This window comes from Pezoporus wallicus, unplaced genomic scaffold (genome assembly GCF_028554395.1).
Source record: "Pezoporus wallicus isolate ANWC-B61680 ecotype Strahan unplaced genomic scaffold, APGP_CSIRO_Pwel_v1 contig_5879, whole genome shotgun sequence".
NCBI classification, from domain to species: Eukaryota; Metazoa; Chordata; class Aves; order Psittaciformes; family Psittacidae; genus Pezoporus; species Pezoporus wallicus.
In genome coordinates this window covers 2,013,090-2,029,360 of record NW_026637549.1, presented here as the reverse complement: position 1 = coordinate 2,029,360, position 16,271 = coordinate 2,013,090, and the positions used below count along the sequence as shown (strand labels likewise).

General features: G+C 35.9%; 1 protein-coding gene across 2 annotated transcripts in view; it reads right to left on the bottom strand.

The window, feature by feature from the left end:
* Positions 1 to 16,271, bottom strand: part of HDAC9 (histone deacetylase 9) — a 385,328-nt gene that overhangs the window by 90,780 nt on the left and 278,277 nt on the right. For both annotated transcript variants that reach the window (XM_057406208.1, XM_057406209.1), the window contains exons 19-22: positions 7,385 to 7,440; positions 7,055 to 7,142; positions 2,612 to 2,731; positions 2,171 to 2,268 (exon numbers count right to left, since the gene is read on the bottom strand). In XM_057406208.1, coding sequence (XP_057262191.1) covers positions 2,171 to 2,268; positions 2,612 to 2,731; positions 7,055 to 7,142; positions 7,385 to 7,440 — 362 coding nt within the window. The remainder of the gene's footprint in view (positions 1 to 2,170; positions 2,269 to 2,611; positions 2,732 to 7,054; positions 7,143 to 7,384; positions 7,441 to 16,271) is intronic.

The window sequence follows — 16,271 nt, the reverse complement described above, 5'->3', positions numbered from 1 at the left end:
CCTTCAAAGTTCCATGCTGTTTGCTTCATTGATCCCCATTCAGATTTGTCATACCAGTCATACCAAATCCATATCAATAATCCCTAGATAGGGCACAATGACTGTGCCCAAGCACAAATGGTCTTAGGGTGTAGGGAAATATTTCCTGTCGATCCTGCTGTTTTGGAGAAAAGGAAAACAGTAATAACTATTGTAATCAGTCAACAGCATTATATTAAAAAATACAACCTTCACATTAATTACAACATTAATTGTGAAATTAAATGTATGTATTGAAATTAAATTTTGTACCATCAGCAATTCTTTTAAGGCAGATCTCAACCTTGACTTTGAACTTACCTGCATGAAAATAAATTTTAAATATTAAGTAATAAATTAATTAAAAAATATTTATTATATAAATAAATTAATATATTAAATTAAAAATAATAAAATAAAATTAAAAAATTAAGCATTTATATTAGTGGTATGTCTGCAAATGATTAGCCAGCATGTAGTAGCTTACATGAATTTTATTTTCCTGAATAGTGCTGCTTTACTCAGGAACAGATACTGAAATCCCTTTAAAACTGAAGCAGAGCAATAGGTACAGCAGCAATACTAGCTGCTCCAAACTATTCACTAGCGTGTCTTAAAATAGAACTGCAAAGTACATGTTTGACAAGGCATTATTAAGCCCAGGTATTTGTTGTCAGGATACCAGGGGTGCCAATTATGGTTGCAGTCAGTTACATGAACCTTTTGTTCAATAAGTTGGGACCACCATTCTCCACCGTATCAGATGGCCAGATTACCTATGCCATTACTGGGACAAGTTGGATCCAAACCAAGAATTTTGGGATGATCATACCAGAGGTATTGATAGCAGACACTAATAACAGTGATTTTAACCATCCAGTCCCCTAACTTCAGTAAAAATCTCATCAAAGAATAAGAAAGATCTTGGAAAGAGCTTGAGGAAATACTGAGGAGTACAGACTTTGGAGCCTGCCACTATTTATTTAGACTCTTTTTAAATACAGGCAAATATTGTAAATAATATTGAAACCTTTCCACAGCAACAGTGTGATACTGTGAATGTGCAATGCTGTTTCTGTGTCTAGGGCTTATACTTTGAATTCAGGTGTGTTGTTATCTGATCCTCTGCATATTATTTCATGGACTGCACAGGAATGCTACAGAAAAGATAAAAAATAGGTTTTATATTTTTTGTGATACATTATCAATAGAATATAGTCAAAAGCTATATAAGGTAAATGCACTACTTCAAACTAGAAGTCTTGAAAGTGACTGGAAATACGTTACTTTTCTCATTGCCTTTCTTGCATATCAGTTTCCACTTTTCAAACACGTAGCCTTTGCCCTGTCCTGAAAGATGAGTGCCCACTAAACCCTTCACTAGACTACTTACAATGCAAGAAAATGGCGTAGGTAAGGCAGGACTACTGAAACTCTAAAAGAGTGTGTTTTAAACAGCTTTTATCTCCTCTGGTCCCATAAAAATAAGACTAAAAATTATGATGCATTACCTATGAAAGAATAAAATTTCATTTAGAATAAGCTATTGAAAGTAAAGAGAAATACTTTTATGCATGCAATATTTCCTGTCATTTTTACCGAGACATTTTACAACTAACTTAATTTTCACAATAGAAGATATTTACTTCTAAGTAAATTACACTTTACTGCAATTCATAGAAAAAGCCAGTTGGTCAAATCTGTGTCATCACAATGAGATTTTTAAGTGCATGAAGAATGCTAGATTTGGACCATACTTCATATTGCTTTCTATCATCTTCTTTACTTGCATGTAACTGCAACTGATGTGAGTTTGAACAGTAACGTTCTTCTGCCTGATATAATTGCTTACATTTAAATTCTGTAGGTAGAGAAGTGAACAAGCTCAAAGTCATTTTTCTGGCATGATATAATAATGATAAAATGAGTGACTGATTAAATAGATTTTTTAAAATTATTATTCTGAGTGGATGATCACAACAATTAAATTATCCATTTTTATTATTTACTAAGCTTTTGTATACTTGGACACAGGCATTAAATTAGTTTCACCCTGAGTCATTCTCCTGTCTTGCAAAATTTTATTCACTTTTGTTCATGTGCTTATGTTCTATATCCAGTTTTCAGAACTTTAAAAGAAAGAGATACAAACCTGAATGCTGTGAGATACTCAACATCACCCATAGGAGGATCCAAGCCACCTGTCCAAGCAATATTTATGTTATAACCTTCACCAGGGCCACTTCCAACCTGAAAAATAGGAATAAAATGCCAAAAAGAGTGAAGAGGAGAAAACAGAAGGGGGAAAAGAGAGGGAAAGCAAGGGGGGGTGGGGGGTGGGAGAGAAGAAATATTTCTTGTGTGCTTCAGAAACAAACATCAAACAACATGTCAGATCAGCCCAGCGTTGTTTGACAGGGACTACTCTGGGTTATGCACTTGTTCTCCACTGGTCCCCTGCTCCCAGTAGACAATTTGGTAATCTGGTGTAATTTAAGGAACCAGAGAAGGACAAGAAAATTAGGGGCAATCATGCAATGCAATTACCTGAAAGATACAAATAAAAATGGGGGTCTAAAGAAATAAACCTAACCTCATTTGGGGCTCCACTGCCGGGGAAGAAGTTGCCTTCATCATAGCGATGGAGGGAAACATACAGGATGCTGGGGTCAGCATAAAAAGCCTGCTGTGTACCGTTGCCATGGTGAACATCCTAAAGGAGAAAGAAAACAGATGACAACTGTAATAATGTCCAACTCAGTGTAGAGAGCTCACTTCTGCTTTCTTTTACCCCCCTCCCACCCCTGTTTCTCTCCCTCTCCCTTGCCCTCCTTTTGTCTTTCTTTTCCCCCTCCCTTCACCACCCCATACTTCCTGAACTTTCAGGCAAATTACTCTTTAATGCACTCATTTTTTAAACTGGCTTCTAAAAATCAGGAAACCATAGTGAGCATGCCCTGGAGACTCCAGATGAGCAGTCAGTGAGAAATCCCAGTCCTTTTGTACAATTAGATATTTATACACCGGCTCTTTGTACTCCTTGCCTCAGTGATGGAATCTAACATCCTGTTTTATGGAGGAATTTTATGACTTATTAACTGCCAACAGTTCATAACCCCTCAGGCTTAATTAACTAGCCTCATTGGCCTCTGAAGAAAGACTAATGTTTAAACTGCAAACTAGTATTTTGCAGAAGGATCAATGGTTTACAGAGCTTTTTCACAATTCTTGACAGAAGACTAAATATAAGTATATTCACTGATTTGCCAGTTTCCACTACTGAGGTCAAAGGCTCTGCGACCAGCTGAGTAAATTGGCTCTCTTGAAACATCCAGTTCAGTTCAGTCCCTCAGCAGTTAGATCCACATCAAAAGAGATGCCAGATGCAGAAAGGACTTCATACTTCATTTTTGCAAAATCATGACGGCAACAGTTGAAGACATAGGAATATGATCTCATTAGCTATTAAATCATCTGGCAGATAGGATGGTGCCTTCCCCAATCAAGGAGTGACCTTGGCCAGTCTCCATATTTCAAACACTGTACAATGCCAGTGAAGAGAAATTCTGTCATTAAATGGAATACTGGAAAAGAAATGCTGACAGTATATCTGCATAACAAAGGCTGATGATGTAGACTTTTAGTTTTGTTTTCACAGTTCTACTATTGTACTATGTGGTCAGACATGCAAGAAGCTTTACAAGTGAAAATGGAAAATCCACTTGCCTTTCAGCAAAAGAAAGATGAGTCTTTTTTGTAAGTTTGTCCTCTACATTTGTAAAAAGCTGAAAAATTATGAATATTATTGATTCTCCTCCCTTAAGCCATCCTTTTGAAATTTCTCATATAACAAGAGAATTCAGAAGGAGTACAGAAAAAGTTTCTGGATGGCAACACTATAACTGAGACTGTATTATATGAATGCTAAGAGGTCTGAACCAAATTTAGTATCACAGAAACAATGGTTACATTTTCCTCAGGATATCTAGACTCCAGGAAGGAGTTATGTGTGTGTTGCCAATGGCACAGCAAGCACTGTGCATTGCTTGTGTTCTGTGCCATCTGGTCTAGCCCATGACCTTCAACCACATTGTTCAGGACTCTACATTGATTGAGCCTTACTTGTACAGCATTGTGCTTCACTTGGACCTCCTCTGGGACCTCTGTGGGGTAATATTATAATAGTTACTTTTCTTTCCTCAGTTGAAAGTTCTTGGACCAACATGGGGATGAAGTTACAGCCCAACTGTAACTTAATGCCAGGGTTAAATGTAACATATTTTGGAGGTACAAGGAAGCACACACTGCTATAAGGGTTTTGGAGATTCAAAGGCAGCCAGCATAGTATTATGAGGGCTCTGACTGGCAAAGGAAGTAAAATCTGGAATGCAGACTAACCCCAGAATCACATTCAGTCTTCAAATGTGACAGAATTAATTGGTTTACTCCAGACCCAGATCATGCTAACATGCATGCACATATGGATGATCTTGGAACAAGAATTGTAACAACAATCTTGAGAAGTTCTGCTGGCCATACAGATAGATCTGCAGAGATTATGGATAAAAACATAGTAGGACTTCATTTTTACTTTAATTAGTCTTGCTTTTCCATGCATGTTTGGGGCTTTAGATATATTTTTATTGTAACTTTTTTCAAATGAGAAGAAAAAAATATTAAATAAGCATAGAAAGAAGATTACAAAAAATATGATTTAAATTTTTATTATTCAAATACATGAAATTCTGTAACTTTCTTGTCTAAACTTTAATTCCACCAAGGATTACTGGGTTTTGAAGAGCAGTAACTTCTCTGGTTAGAAAAAGGAGTGTGTTGTTTAAGACTGCGGATGTTACCACATGAGAAATATGTTCATATTCTTCACTTAGCAGATCGAATGCATTCCAGGTATATAAGTCAGTTCAAAAAAAAGAGATTTATTCAAATGGTGGAATAAAGAAAGAAAAGCTGAAAGAGAGGTCTTTTATTTTAGTGTAGAAATAAATGAAAGAATGATTAAAAATTAAAAAGTTAAAAATTTATGTATGAACACATATAGCCTCTATGAAGGCTTCACTTGATTTGTAACTAGACTACAGTTTTAATGTATGGGACTGAATATTTCTAATATTTACATTGTAGTATCATGTATAGCTGCCAACCTGCATGGGGTCCTGCTGTGGTAGACACTATCAAAATATAGTCTTAAAGGTTAACTTCAAGTCTAACATCTGTAATTCCAATCTTTCCCAAGGACGCTCAAAACTCTGTTGGTGGACATAAAGATGTCACTATTAACTTGTTAATTCATGTCATCTGGATTGTAATTTATCTGTAGTTTGCATACATAAGAAATTTTCCATATGAATTTTTGTACATCATTGTGCTGATCATAGAGCAGACTAGGGACTGGACTGCAACTGCTCCAGGAATGAAGTATTCTGTGTCAGCCATATTTCTCCCTTTTCAACAGCCGAGTTATTCTGGCCAATGGGACAGAGTCAGAGAGAGGTTGGTATTTCCTACTCACTTTCCTAGGTAAGGACAGGCAGTTTCACAGGTAATCATTTGCACAGGTAATGATTTGTACATCTAACTTTTTCTTGAAAAATTGAAGCTGAATTCCCAAGTGCTTATTGGCTAAGCAGGTCAAATACAAAACAAATGTAATGTTTACAATCAAAAGGACTTAGAAACATTCACAAAATATAAAGTTTGAATAGGCCTTTCCTATCAAAAACCAAGAATAAACATGGAGTTCATTTTTGGCCAATATTTACATCAGTAAAACTCAATGAACTCTAAGATTCAAGTCAGCAAACAGATACAACATGCAGTGGAAGTGAAATCTTCAAAAATATTCTTGCAGTTAGAATTATGTTTCTAATTGATAATAGAACATGCTGAGAAATATCTGAAAAACATTTTAAGAATATTTAACCTACCCATATACTTCTTCTACCAGTCATTTTTCACTTGCCACTCCTTCTCCCACACTTCCCCTTTCTCTGCTTCTCTTCAACAGCCAGTACACATGTTTAACTGAACAAAAGTGCTAGATGGTAAGGCCATGACTTCACAATAAGATTTAATTACGAGTGCAGATATGAACAAGATTTAGACTATTAAGCCCTGCACTTCAAAAACCCTTTAACATATTTTGTCTTTAAATCTTTTATCACCTGCAAAAATTAATTAAGTGCAGATGTAACAGGCTAGGTTTTGATGCCAGGGTTCATTTCCTGTCTATGCTTTGTCAGACACCCTATTACACCTCCTCATGAACTGTAGGAAAACAAAAATGGTGCTCATAAATCAGCATTCAACTTTCCTTGGGCTGTGCATTGGGCTGATCCTTTAAGTGCAAGGCAGAACTCCAATTCATTATTCATGAAAATAATATAGACAACATGCCAAATGTCATCTGCATTTAAATAATCCATTTGTTAAACATATAAAGTATTGGGTAAGAATGCCTTCTGTTAAAATACAAGACTAATCCAATGAAGTGGATTTTTAATCACGTAGCTTTCCTTCAGGGAACCATCAAAACCTGGCATACATGACTTGAAAACTTCTTAGAAGGAATGACCTGTTGATTTGTTTAATAATACCAAAGTTACACAACAAGTCGAATCATTGCTAGCTGGGGGAAGTGGCCAATTTGGTTACCAAAACAACAAAATTCTTTAAAGCACATCTGACTATTTAAAGTTTGTATTCTGTAGGGAAAAGTAAACTTGGGTTCTGTAGGGTTATTTTAATGGTGGAAGTATCAATTCATTTAAGGACCATAAAAGTTGCCCTGATCTGTACCTTCTTCTCATTAAATTGCAGTTAACACCATTAAAGTGAAACATAGATGTTTATGGCTTCAGTACTGCCATCCTGGCTTTAATGAGTTCCCAAAAACAGAGGAAATGCACACCTTTGTTACTAGTAGGTATTAAAACCAGGAAAGTCTGACATACAAATACAAATTCATTATCTTTTATCTAGATGCACTGAAAGTGTGATGCTTGCCAAGAATACATACCAGATCTACAATCAATATCTTGCCTACATTTAGCTTGTCTCTCAAGTATTTGGCAGTAATTGCAATCGAATTAAAAAAGCAGAACCCCCTGTGGAATAGAGAAGAACAGAAATAAGAAAGCAAATCAGTCAGGAAAACAGCTATAAATTATGTTCAGAGCATTTTGAAAAATGCTATATGATCTCTGAGGCCATAAATCTGCTTCTGGGAGTACCTAGAAAGCCTTTTCAGTCATCTGCTAACAATTACAGTTCTTCAGAGACATGCACAACACAGGTGATTGCCAGTAACCTTAGTGCTCCAAGATGGGCAATATTCCCTGGTACTTACATGGCTGTTGATTCTTCAGCATGATGGCCTGGGGGCCTTACAACAGCAAAGCCATTCTGTAGGAACAAGATAGGTTTTCAATTATCATCTTAAAAAAGTACTTGACTCAGTGCAAAACAGAGCAGCAGGCAGACTGGATTGAAATCTATTAGAGGCTCTTGAGCACTTTTTCTGTCCAATCGCCCTTTCATAGTACTGCCAGAAATAATATATTTGAGAACAGTGGCACATAAACTTATACAAATATACACATGCTTATATTTACATACACATGCAACATGATCTAAAGAGGAGGAAAAAGGCAGGATGAGACAGCAGTTGTTATCAATTCTGCTGTCTACAATTCACATTTAAAAGAAAGCCGAATCCACTGATGATACACTCTTGATCTAAGTTCATGTAATCTTACATTGCTCTAGCTTGAGATGTTTCAACATAAAAATGGCTTGAGGTATATATTTTACATGATTGGTCAGTGTTGACCCTACCTTCTCTATGGATTAAATGACAAATTCACACACGTGTAATTCCCAGCAGCAGAAAAAGGGTGTCAATGATTATCCCATGTTTCTCCAAACCATAAATTAAACTTGGGAACCTGCCAAGATCGCAAATTTAATAGATTCCCTAAAGTCAATTTCTAACACACTTTCTGGAATTGTATATAAATTTAATGAAATGCAACTCTAGGATCAGTGATGATCAAGGTATTTTTTGCCTCTAGTGTCACTGAAGGTAAAAGAAAAATTAAATTTTCCTCCTTTCAGTGTGGGTAAGGTAAAGGGAAAATGTAGAAGTACTGGCAAGGTAGCTCTGTTCAGAAAATCAGATTATTTATTCAACCAGCAGTGTCACATAAGAGTGTGTATCATACCAAATTTCTTTTACAACAGTCATATTCAGAAGTAACACCATTACTTCAACAAATTTACTCTTTAGTTCAACTATTCAAGACAGTTAGTCTCTTCTATTCAGCTATTTATTTTCTTCTATCTGACATCAAATTAATGCAAATCAATATATACATAAAAATAAGTAATTATAATCTGTGTATCAGTACATCATCAGACTTGCATTTTCAAGCAGCCTCATAGAAACAACATTTGGCTGCAAGACCAACCAAGCATGTGATTTTCAGAGAGGAGTGGAGAGAAATGAAAAGGATGGAGAATTTATATATTTAAATAATCAGTATTACAGTAGTCCAGTTTGATATACTTAAACTAGGCAAATGTCAATATTTCAGCTTTTACTTATCTGAAACAAACATGATAATCACTACACTTTCATGCAAATAAGGAGCAAGATAATAAAAAATGTAAATAAGGTGGTTAATAGATTTACGATAGTGACTGTGAAATGTTTATTTACAGTCTTATGAATGTGTGTTTGTGTGTACCTGTGCAACTGTCTACCTATGTTGTTTCACTGGCATTAATTTTATTAATTAATTACGAAATACTACCAGGTTATCTCATATAGTTTGCTGCTAAGTGGAATCCAAGCAGCCAGCTGTATTTTTGTGGAGTGTGGCCAAACCTATATCAGACTATGGCAAACTTATACTATAACGCAAATGAAGTACATCTGTAAGGGTGATTCTTCCAGCCACCATTTAAAGAATCTGGGGGATTTGACACATGCTTTATTTTTCATTAACTATTCATATTAAAAAAAAAAACAACAAAACAAATCCATACAAACAAACAAGCAAAGAAAAAAATCCCAAACAAAATCAACCAACCAAAAAGAAAAACCAAACCCAAAACAAATCAAACAAAAAAGACTAGAGTCAGAGCAAATATATATGTCCATATTTAGGCAGGCATTCCTGGAGATGGATTATAAATTGCCTATAGACCAAACTCACCATCAAAAAAAAAACCAAAAAAAACCTTGTGGACCTCACTAATCTGCAGAAGCAAACCAGCTTTACACTCTAAGCTAACCCCCTGTCCTTATCCTTCTGAGGACTTTTAACCTTTCCTTTTCCCACAAAACATGACTTAGAGAAGAATTCTGTGAAGAATTCTTTTGTAGTGTCTATGAGAAACAAAGTATGTGTCTGCTGAGGAATCTGTAGATAACGAAGTGAAAACAGACTTAGAGAAGAGGGTATTACTAGAGGCAAAGCATCATGCTACCTTTATTTTGTTCTCTTGATATTTGTAAGGATTTGGAAAAAGTCCATGCAAGGCTTACAACTGCCCCTGCTCAGCTCCCAGATCATTATCATCTAACTTTATCAGCATTCCCAAATGATCAAAATAATAAGATGATTATATCTGGGAGTATTTTTTTTCAGCAATACAGAGACAGAAAAAATCAACACTGCTGCTTTTGACAACATGACAGTTACAGTATAGGCTTCTCTTTTCTGTTCCCTTTGACACAACTGGAAGGCCTGCTTTCATATAGCTAGCTAGTTTCTGTTATCAGAGCTTAAGTTGACTGCTACAGTTCTTCATAAGCATGGACATTTGCATCAGTGTTGTGACCATTTTATATGTGCTTTTACATTAGAAGGAGTTCAGTATTCACATAGGAAATTTATTTTTTTTTAAATATAGTGCATATGTTATATTGATGATAAAGCATATAATATAATCAAATTTTACTAAGCACTGAAAACTAGTTACTATATAGTATTAACAGCAACCTTCCAATTGATAGAACATTTTATTTATTCTACTTTTAAACTTTCTATGAACACACTGTACATTAATAGAACGGAACATTAATTTATTTAGGCAATATTTAAATACCAGACAGTGAGCTCAGAACAGTAGACAGAAAGGCAAAAATCTGCTTTAAAGATAGACTAACAAAGAGCACTATGTTTTAAATGAAGCCAACACACATAAATTCAAAGCTTTTTATACAGAACCTTATTTATACTAGGGTACAGACACCTTTATATGTAGACAGAGCATTAAACTGTCTGACAGACATGAACATTAGGAAAAGGATTCATGCCTGTGCCATTATATGATTACCTTTAGTTAAAATTGAGGTTAAAGAGTAAAGCCTGAATATAGATATTCTAAAACCTGCACATATTTGAACAACAAAGAGACGTACTCTTTTTCCACAGTAAGGTAAGTATTCTCTTCTTTCATAACTCCAAATAGGTAGTTAGATGCCTGATTTCCAAAGAACACAGGTGTACATCCTACTGTGGTCTTCTTGTCTTTGGTGGTTCAGTTGATTCCTTTCTGTAGCATGCTGGGTTACAGTGTCGGGCTACAACATGCTTGGGCTTCTACTATATCTGCCTCTGAACCTCTTCAAGACAAGCTCTCAAAACAATATCACAACAGAGGAGGTTACTCCAGGCCTTGGGACTGACCATCCCTAGTAGGGTTCCACTGGTGTTTTTATTATACAAGGGGGTAAAACTAGACCTAGACAGTTTTTCCCTAGAGCAGTATGTGGTGAATGTAGCAAGGTGTCATGCAGCTCTTCCCTTTGCTTGACAGTGAGTAGCTTGCTCTGCCTAGGTTCCAAGTGGACTAAAAGCAATCCAGTCAGTCTCACACTTGAGGTTTCTGTTGACTCCAAGAAAAGCCAGTGTCATGCAAGAAATAGGAGTAAACCCCAGCAGGCACTCCAAAAGCATTTACTGAAGCAGTAGAATTTTCAGATTCAACTCCTTCTTGAATGTAGGGATGAATTTCTAAATATTCTTTGCATACTTGTGTATTTAGGTTATGCGGTCCATAAAGTAGACATTAAGACACATCTTTAAGTGAGTTTTTAACAATAGGTCTAGAGTCACGTTCTTCCTCAGTTCTTATTCAAACTTATGGAGCTTTAATTATTTCCTGCAGTAGCAGCAACTTCCTCCTAAAGCCAGGTGTTAAAGACTATTTTCTGCATGTTTAAATCCCTTAACCTATCTAGCTCTTAGCTCTTAAAATTAGAAGTGTTTAAAAATGGCATTCTTGGACATTCACTTGTTTTAAATGGAAAAGTTTTATTTTTGCTTCAGTATGCACAGGCTTCTTTTCAGAAGAGAAGCCAATCACTGAAGCTAATATTTCATTTCTTTGTAGAAACATCTTTAGTTATACAGAAATATATCCATTGCTCCTGTCAGAATTGACATTCCTTATGTTTTATATATATACAAGTTTTTATTCTCACAAAGCTATAAAGTTATATACAAACCTATTTCATTAAATTTAAGAGGTGCTCCATACAGTGTATCTGACAAGGTGCAACACTGAAGTGATTTTAGTGGCATCCTTAACCATGCTATCTGTGGCTTAGTTAATTCCTACAATAACAAACATCCATCAGGCTGCTTTATGTTTCATCTGCTTATGACAATCTTCTTGCAACTGGTACCCTGAAGCAGATAACCATATATCCTGCCAGTGTCACTCATGCTGTAATGCGATGGCAAGTTATGCCATCCAGCAGGGAGGGTAAGCATAAGGGTGAGTGGTGTAAGGACAAGACAATCCCCAGGTACCAGTTTGGGACAGTTTTACAACCTATTCATACAGCCAGAGCAGGAACCAGTATCCGGCCCTGTGGGGTCTGCGAATGCAGTGAACAAGAGCCCATGATTTAACAGAGCAGTATTAGCAGCCATAGATTTACCAGGAAAACAGTAACGAACAGGAGGGAATACCATTTTATCTTTCAGAGGAAGCTAGTAGGGGCCAAGAGCACAGAAATGGACATTAAACGTTTAACTCTGTGATGGCAACAAAGTTCCCTGTCTGATTCACTGAAGGTTTAAAAGGATGGCCCCAGAAAATAGACATGAAAAGCTGGTGGTTGCAAGCTAACTTATATACAACCAAGATGACCTGCTTAGCCACAACTAGTGTTAACTATATCGGGAAAGAAAGAAAACAGTTTTAAGAACAGAGTGGTCATGGAGATAAGCTATGTACCACACATATAATTAAAGTTGTACTACTATATGAAATAATAACAGTCATTCAGCTATAAATATAACCATAATTGCTGGGATAAAGTATCTAAGAAATGGTTCCATATGACATATTGTAATTTTGTAACTTTGTAAAAGCAAAGAGTACAAATTACTATCTAAAAGACTTTATTAGTAACTTTGATTGATGGCTTTTATCAGTTATATCTTTAGCATTCATTTGTTACCATTTCTTACACTCTATGCATTACTGAAAATGCTGTGCCTGGGTGTAGAAAAAATGCCTCTTTTTGTGGCTGCCACACATCACTCAGATTATTTTTTTTTTTTCTGAGAGTTTTACAGGGCAGATGGTGAGACAGAGAGATAGAAAAATGGGTAGGACAGAGCCTACAAGAACAGTACTGTCCAGGAGGCATCTAAGCACTTCCTAGGAAAGGAGATTTCTGTAGGCAACTAGAGGAGCTGTGTAGGATTCTGTGTGATGTTCAATTAGGCATGGAAATTCTCTGGACTGAAGCTTTTCTGGAGGGAGGATGCTGCGGGACTAGGGACATTTATTTTAAGCTCTTTTTGATTATTATGCCTTTAGAAAGATACTTAGGTTTTGTTCTAAGAAATCATAGCAGTAGAGCTGTGAAACATGGTTGAGGGACTTTTACACTGAATACTTTTAAGACTAGAAAACTAAGAGCTTGGGGGAGTGAGGGGGTTGATTTAGCTAATTCTTCTTATTCACTGGATTGGTACAATTTACTGTGCGATGATCCCTCCATAGTCTTGTGTGACAAAAGCCTTGAGGACAGTAATAACCAGACTCAACTGGAATGAGAGTTTCAATTTCAATTTAAGTTATCCATGGATTATACAAAGACATTAGAGCAGCAATGAACAAATGCAGGAGGTTTATTTTGGTATTGAATCAATCTGACATATCAGAAAGAACCATCCCAGGAACATATCAGGTTATGATTTGCAGAAAACTCTTTTCAATTGCTTTCATTCTCTTAAATGACCCCTAACTACCAACAGGGCAACTTTACGTGTGTGTGTGCGCACACATACATATGAACAGGCAGAGAAAGGGTTTGTGCTTCCCTCAATTCAGATAAAGTGATGTTCAGGACAGTCCCAGACCACACTTTAAACTTACGTGCCATTTTTCTCAAGTTTTCTTTTTCAAAAATGTTTCTTAATTCATTCAGATTTTTAAAAATATGGAATTACTATACAAATCCTACCAGCTCTTTGAAGTTTACTGTGTAGGTCTCTTCTGTCTCAAATTTGTAAAATTAAAAATATATGGTGCTTATGTGTTTTTATTACAGTAAAGAGTGCTGCCATCACCAATGTTGACATATTTAAAGGATATGCAAAGTAAACTAGTCAGTAATCCTTATTATGGGTATTGTACTTCAAATAATTAATTCCATCTTATAATAGCACTGGATGGGGTCATCTGAGGCTGAAGAAAACCATTTCAGAAATGTTCCTTTGAGTTTTCAATAGTTCCATGATCTACTCTGTCTCTGAGTTGCCCATGAAAATGGAAAGTCATCTCCCATTGTGAAAAGAGGTTTTTATTAGATATACTCTTTTTAAATGATATTTTTCACTGCTAGTTTTTTTTTGTTTTTGTTTGTTTTTTTTCCTGCCAGTCAATTGCAAGATTTTAAGGGCCAGCCAGAGAAATGTACAATTTAATATCAGAAAAGAAGTTGAGACACACTTAACATTCACAAAACAGCACACAATAAAACAACCATTTAAAGAACAAATATTTTGAAGGACATGATGCAACATAGTGTAAATATTGCAAAATTATCATACTAACATAATCATCTATATGAATTTTGGCTTCTTGAAAGTAGCAATAAACATTTAAGAAATACCTACTATTTGTTAATAAAAGGGGGCATCATCAGCACGAATAATTTGGTTAACAAAATGGTAATACCAGCAACCTAAAGTCATTCAGAAAAAACAGTAATTTGGCAAGCTAAGTCCTGAAGGTGAGATTCTCTGCAAGCAGTAAGAGATACAAATGAAATCTGAACATCAAGAGAGATCTCAGATGCAGGAAGCCTCCTTAATTTCCTCTGAGACTTGTCTAATGTGGGGTTTGAACAATCTCTGTACTAGTCCAGTTCAGAAGCAAGAGGGGAGAGCCTGCTGTGCAGGATAGCCAAGTGCAGGCAAGGGGAGAGTCTCTTTGTGCCTAGCTGCCTGTGAGTGAAGTAGCATGCTGGCAGGGCTGGGAGGTGAACTGAGCTGAGCATCAGAGTCGATGTAATAGCTGGGCCAGGCTGGGAAATAAACATGAAGGCAGGGCCAGACAGCGCCTCTCAGTACCACTAAGCCATTAGACCACACACTCCTGAAATCTGCCTTGTACTGCAGAGCAGTGACTGGGACACTGTGAGCTTTTAGCAACTTATTGCTATCGCATCTTTATTTTCCTGTGGCAATGAAATAGAGTAAATAGATCCTTAGGAGACACTTTAGGAAATATAAGTTCTTCCTACTGATGCAGATCTTTTAGGGCCTTCCTTCTTAAGCTGCAGTTATTAGAGGCTAGAGACAATGATTTCCAAATTCACAAGCTAAATTGCATGCAAGAAATCATACGCAGGGCACTACCTGCATTTCTTTCTCAAATGAATACATCATAAGACTTATCTGATTTGTTAAAATAATTTATTCAATATAGCAAATGACTGCGGTGGGATTGTATTCACCAAGTTCCACATACTCCACTTTTCTAAAGGTCTGGGGTCAGCAGATTATTAAAAGCCACCTACATAAATCTACTAGGGAAATGAGAATGGAACAAAGGTAGATACAGGAGAGCTGTGGCACCAATTCCATGCAACATAAATTCCTTATCATGCATCAGCAGGTTTCCTAAACTATAAAACACTCAAAAAAATAGTGACCTTCATGTAATAGTTAGGCTTATCTCCTATTGTAATACTGCCACCATGACATTCATCATGCATGTAAACAAATAAATGTAAAAAGAAAAAGTAGAGCATTTGATTAAGCATGATATCATATTTATCATACTATATACTTCAGTGATGTGATTCTTTATGATCTATTAAATATCATTTCAAAAGTGTATCAAATTGATCTCAGTGAGTGCTTACTATTTTACTAAAACAACCCCCCAAATCCTTAATTTTTTTTTTCATATAATTAAATAAAAACCATCCATATTAAGACTCTCCAGAGAAGTGGCAATTTGTCCTGATTAAAAAAAAACAAAACACTACAAAATCAAGAAAAATACCACCACAGTAATTTACTATTACAGCATCAATACAACTCCAGTAAACCCTTTTGTTTTATATCCTTTAGCACTGTCATATTGATGCTTTCCCCATTAGCCAAGGAGATCAAAGAAATCTGACGTCTCACAAGGGGTTTGAACAATAGTGAAGAGAACTCTTAACTCCTTCTCAGTTCTTGAGCACTGTCCAAATCAGATGAACAAAATGTTGCTGTTCTCAGATGAGACCTGTGTGAAATGGGACTGATAATCTCAGGAAATTCAGAATAAAGTTAAGAACCTTTTGCCTTGCATATGAGTTTGACTCATGCACAGCTCTGTAGTGAATCTCTCAATTGTTCTTCAGACTTTCATGATTTATTTTGTAGTCTCAAACCTTATCTTAGAAGAATATGTCTATACTATCACTGTATGAGCAAGCGAAATCAGTAGAGACCATGAAATAAACACAGAGATTGAAATGTTCCCTCCTGACTGAAATGGGCTTTAAATGTCAGATGCCAGTCAACACAAACAACATGTTTGTTAGTTTCTACACTCTAGCTAGGCAGTGAAGACATTCATCTTCAGTATTTTAAATACTATATTTTATAAATTAATTGAATACATGTTCATAAAATAAACTATTCATTTTAATTTTAGGAGAAACATGTTAGACTTTGAAAAAACATATATATTGATTCATCAAG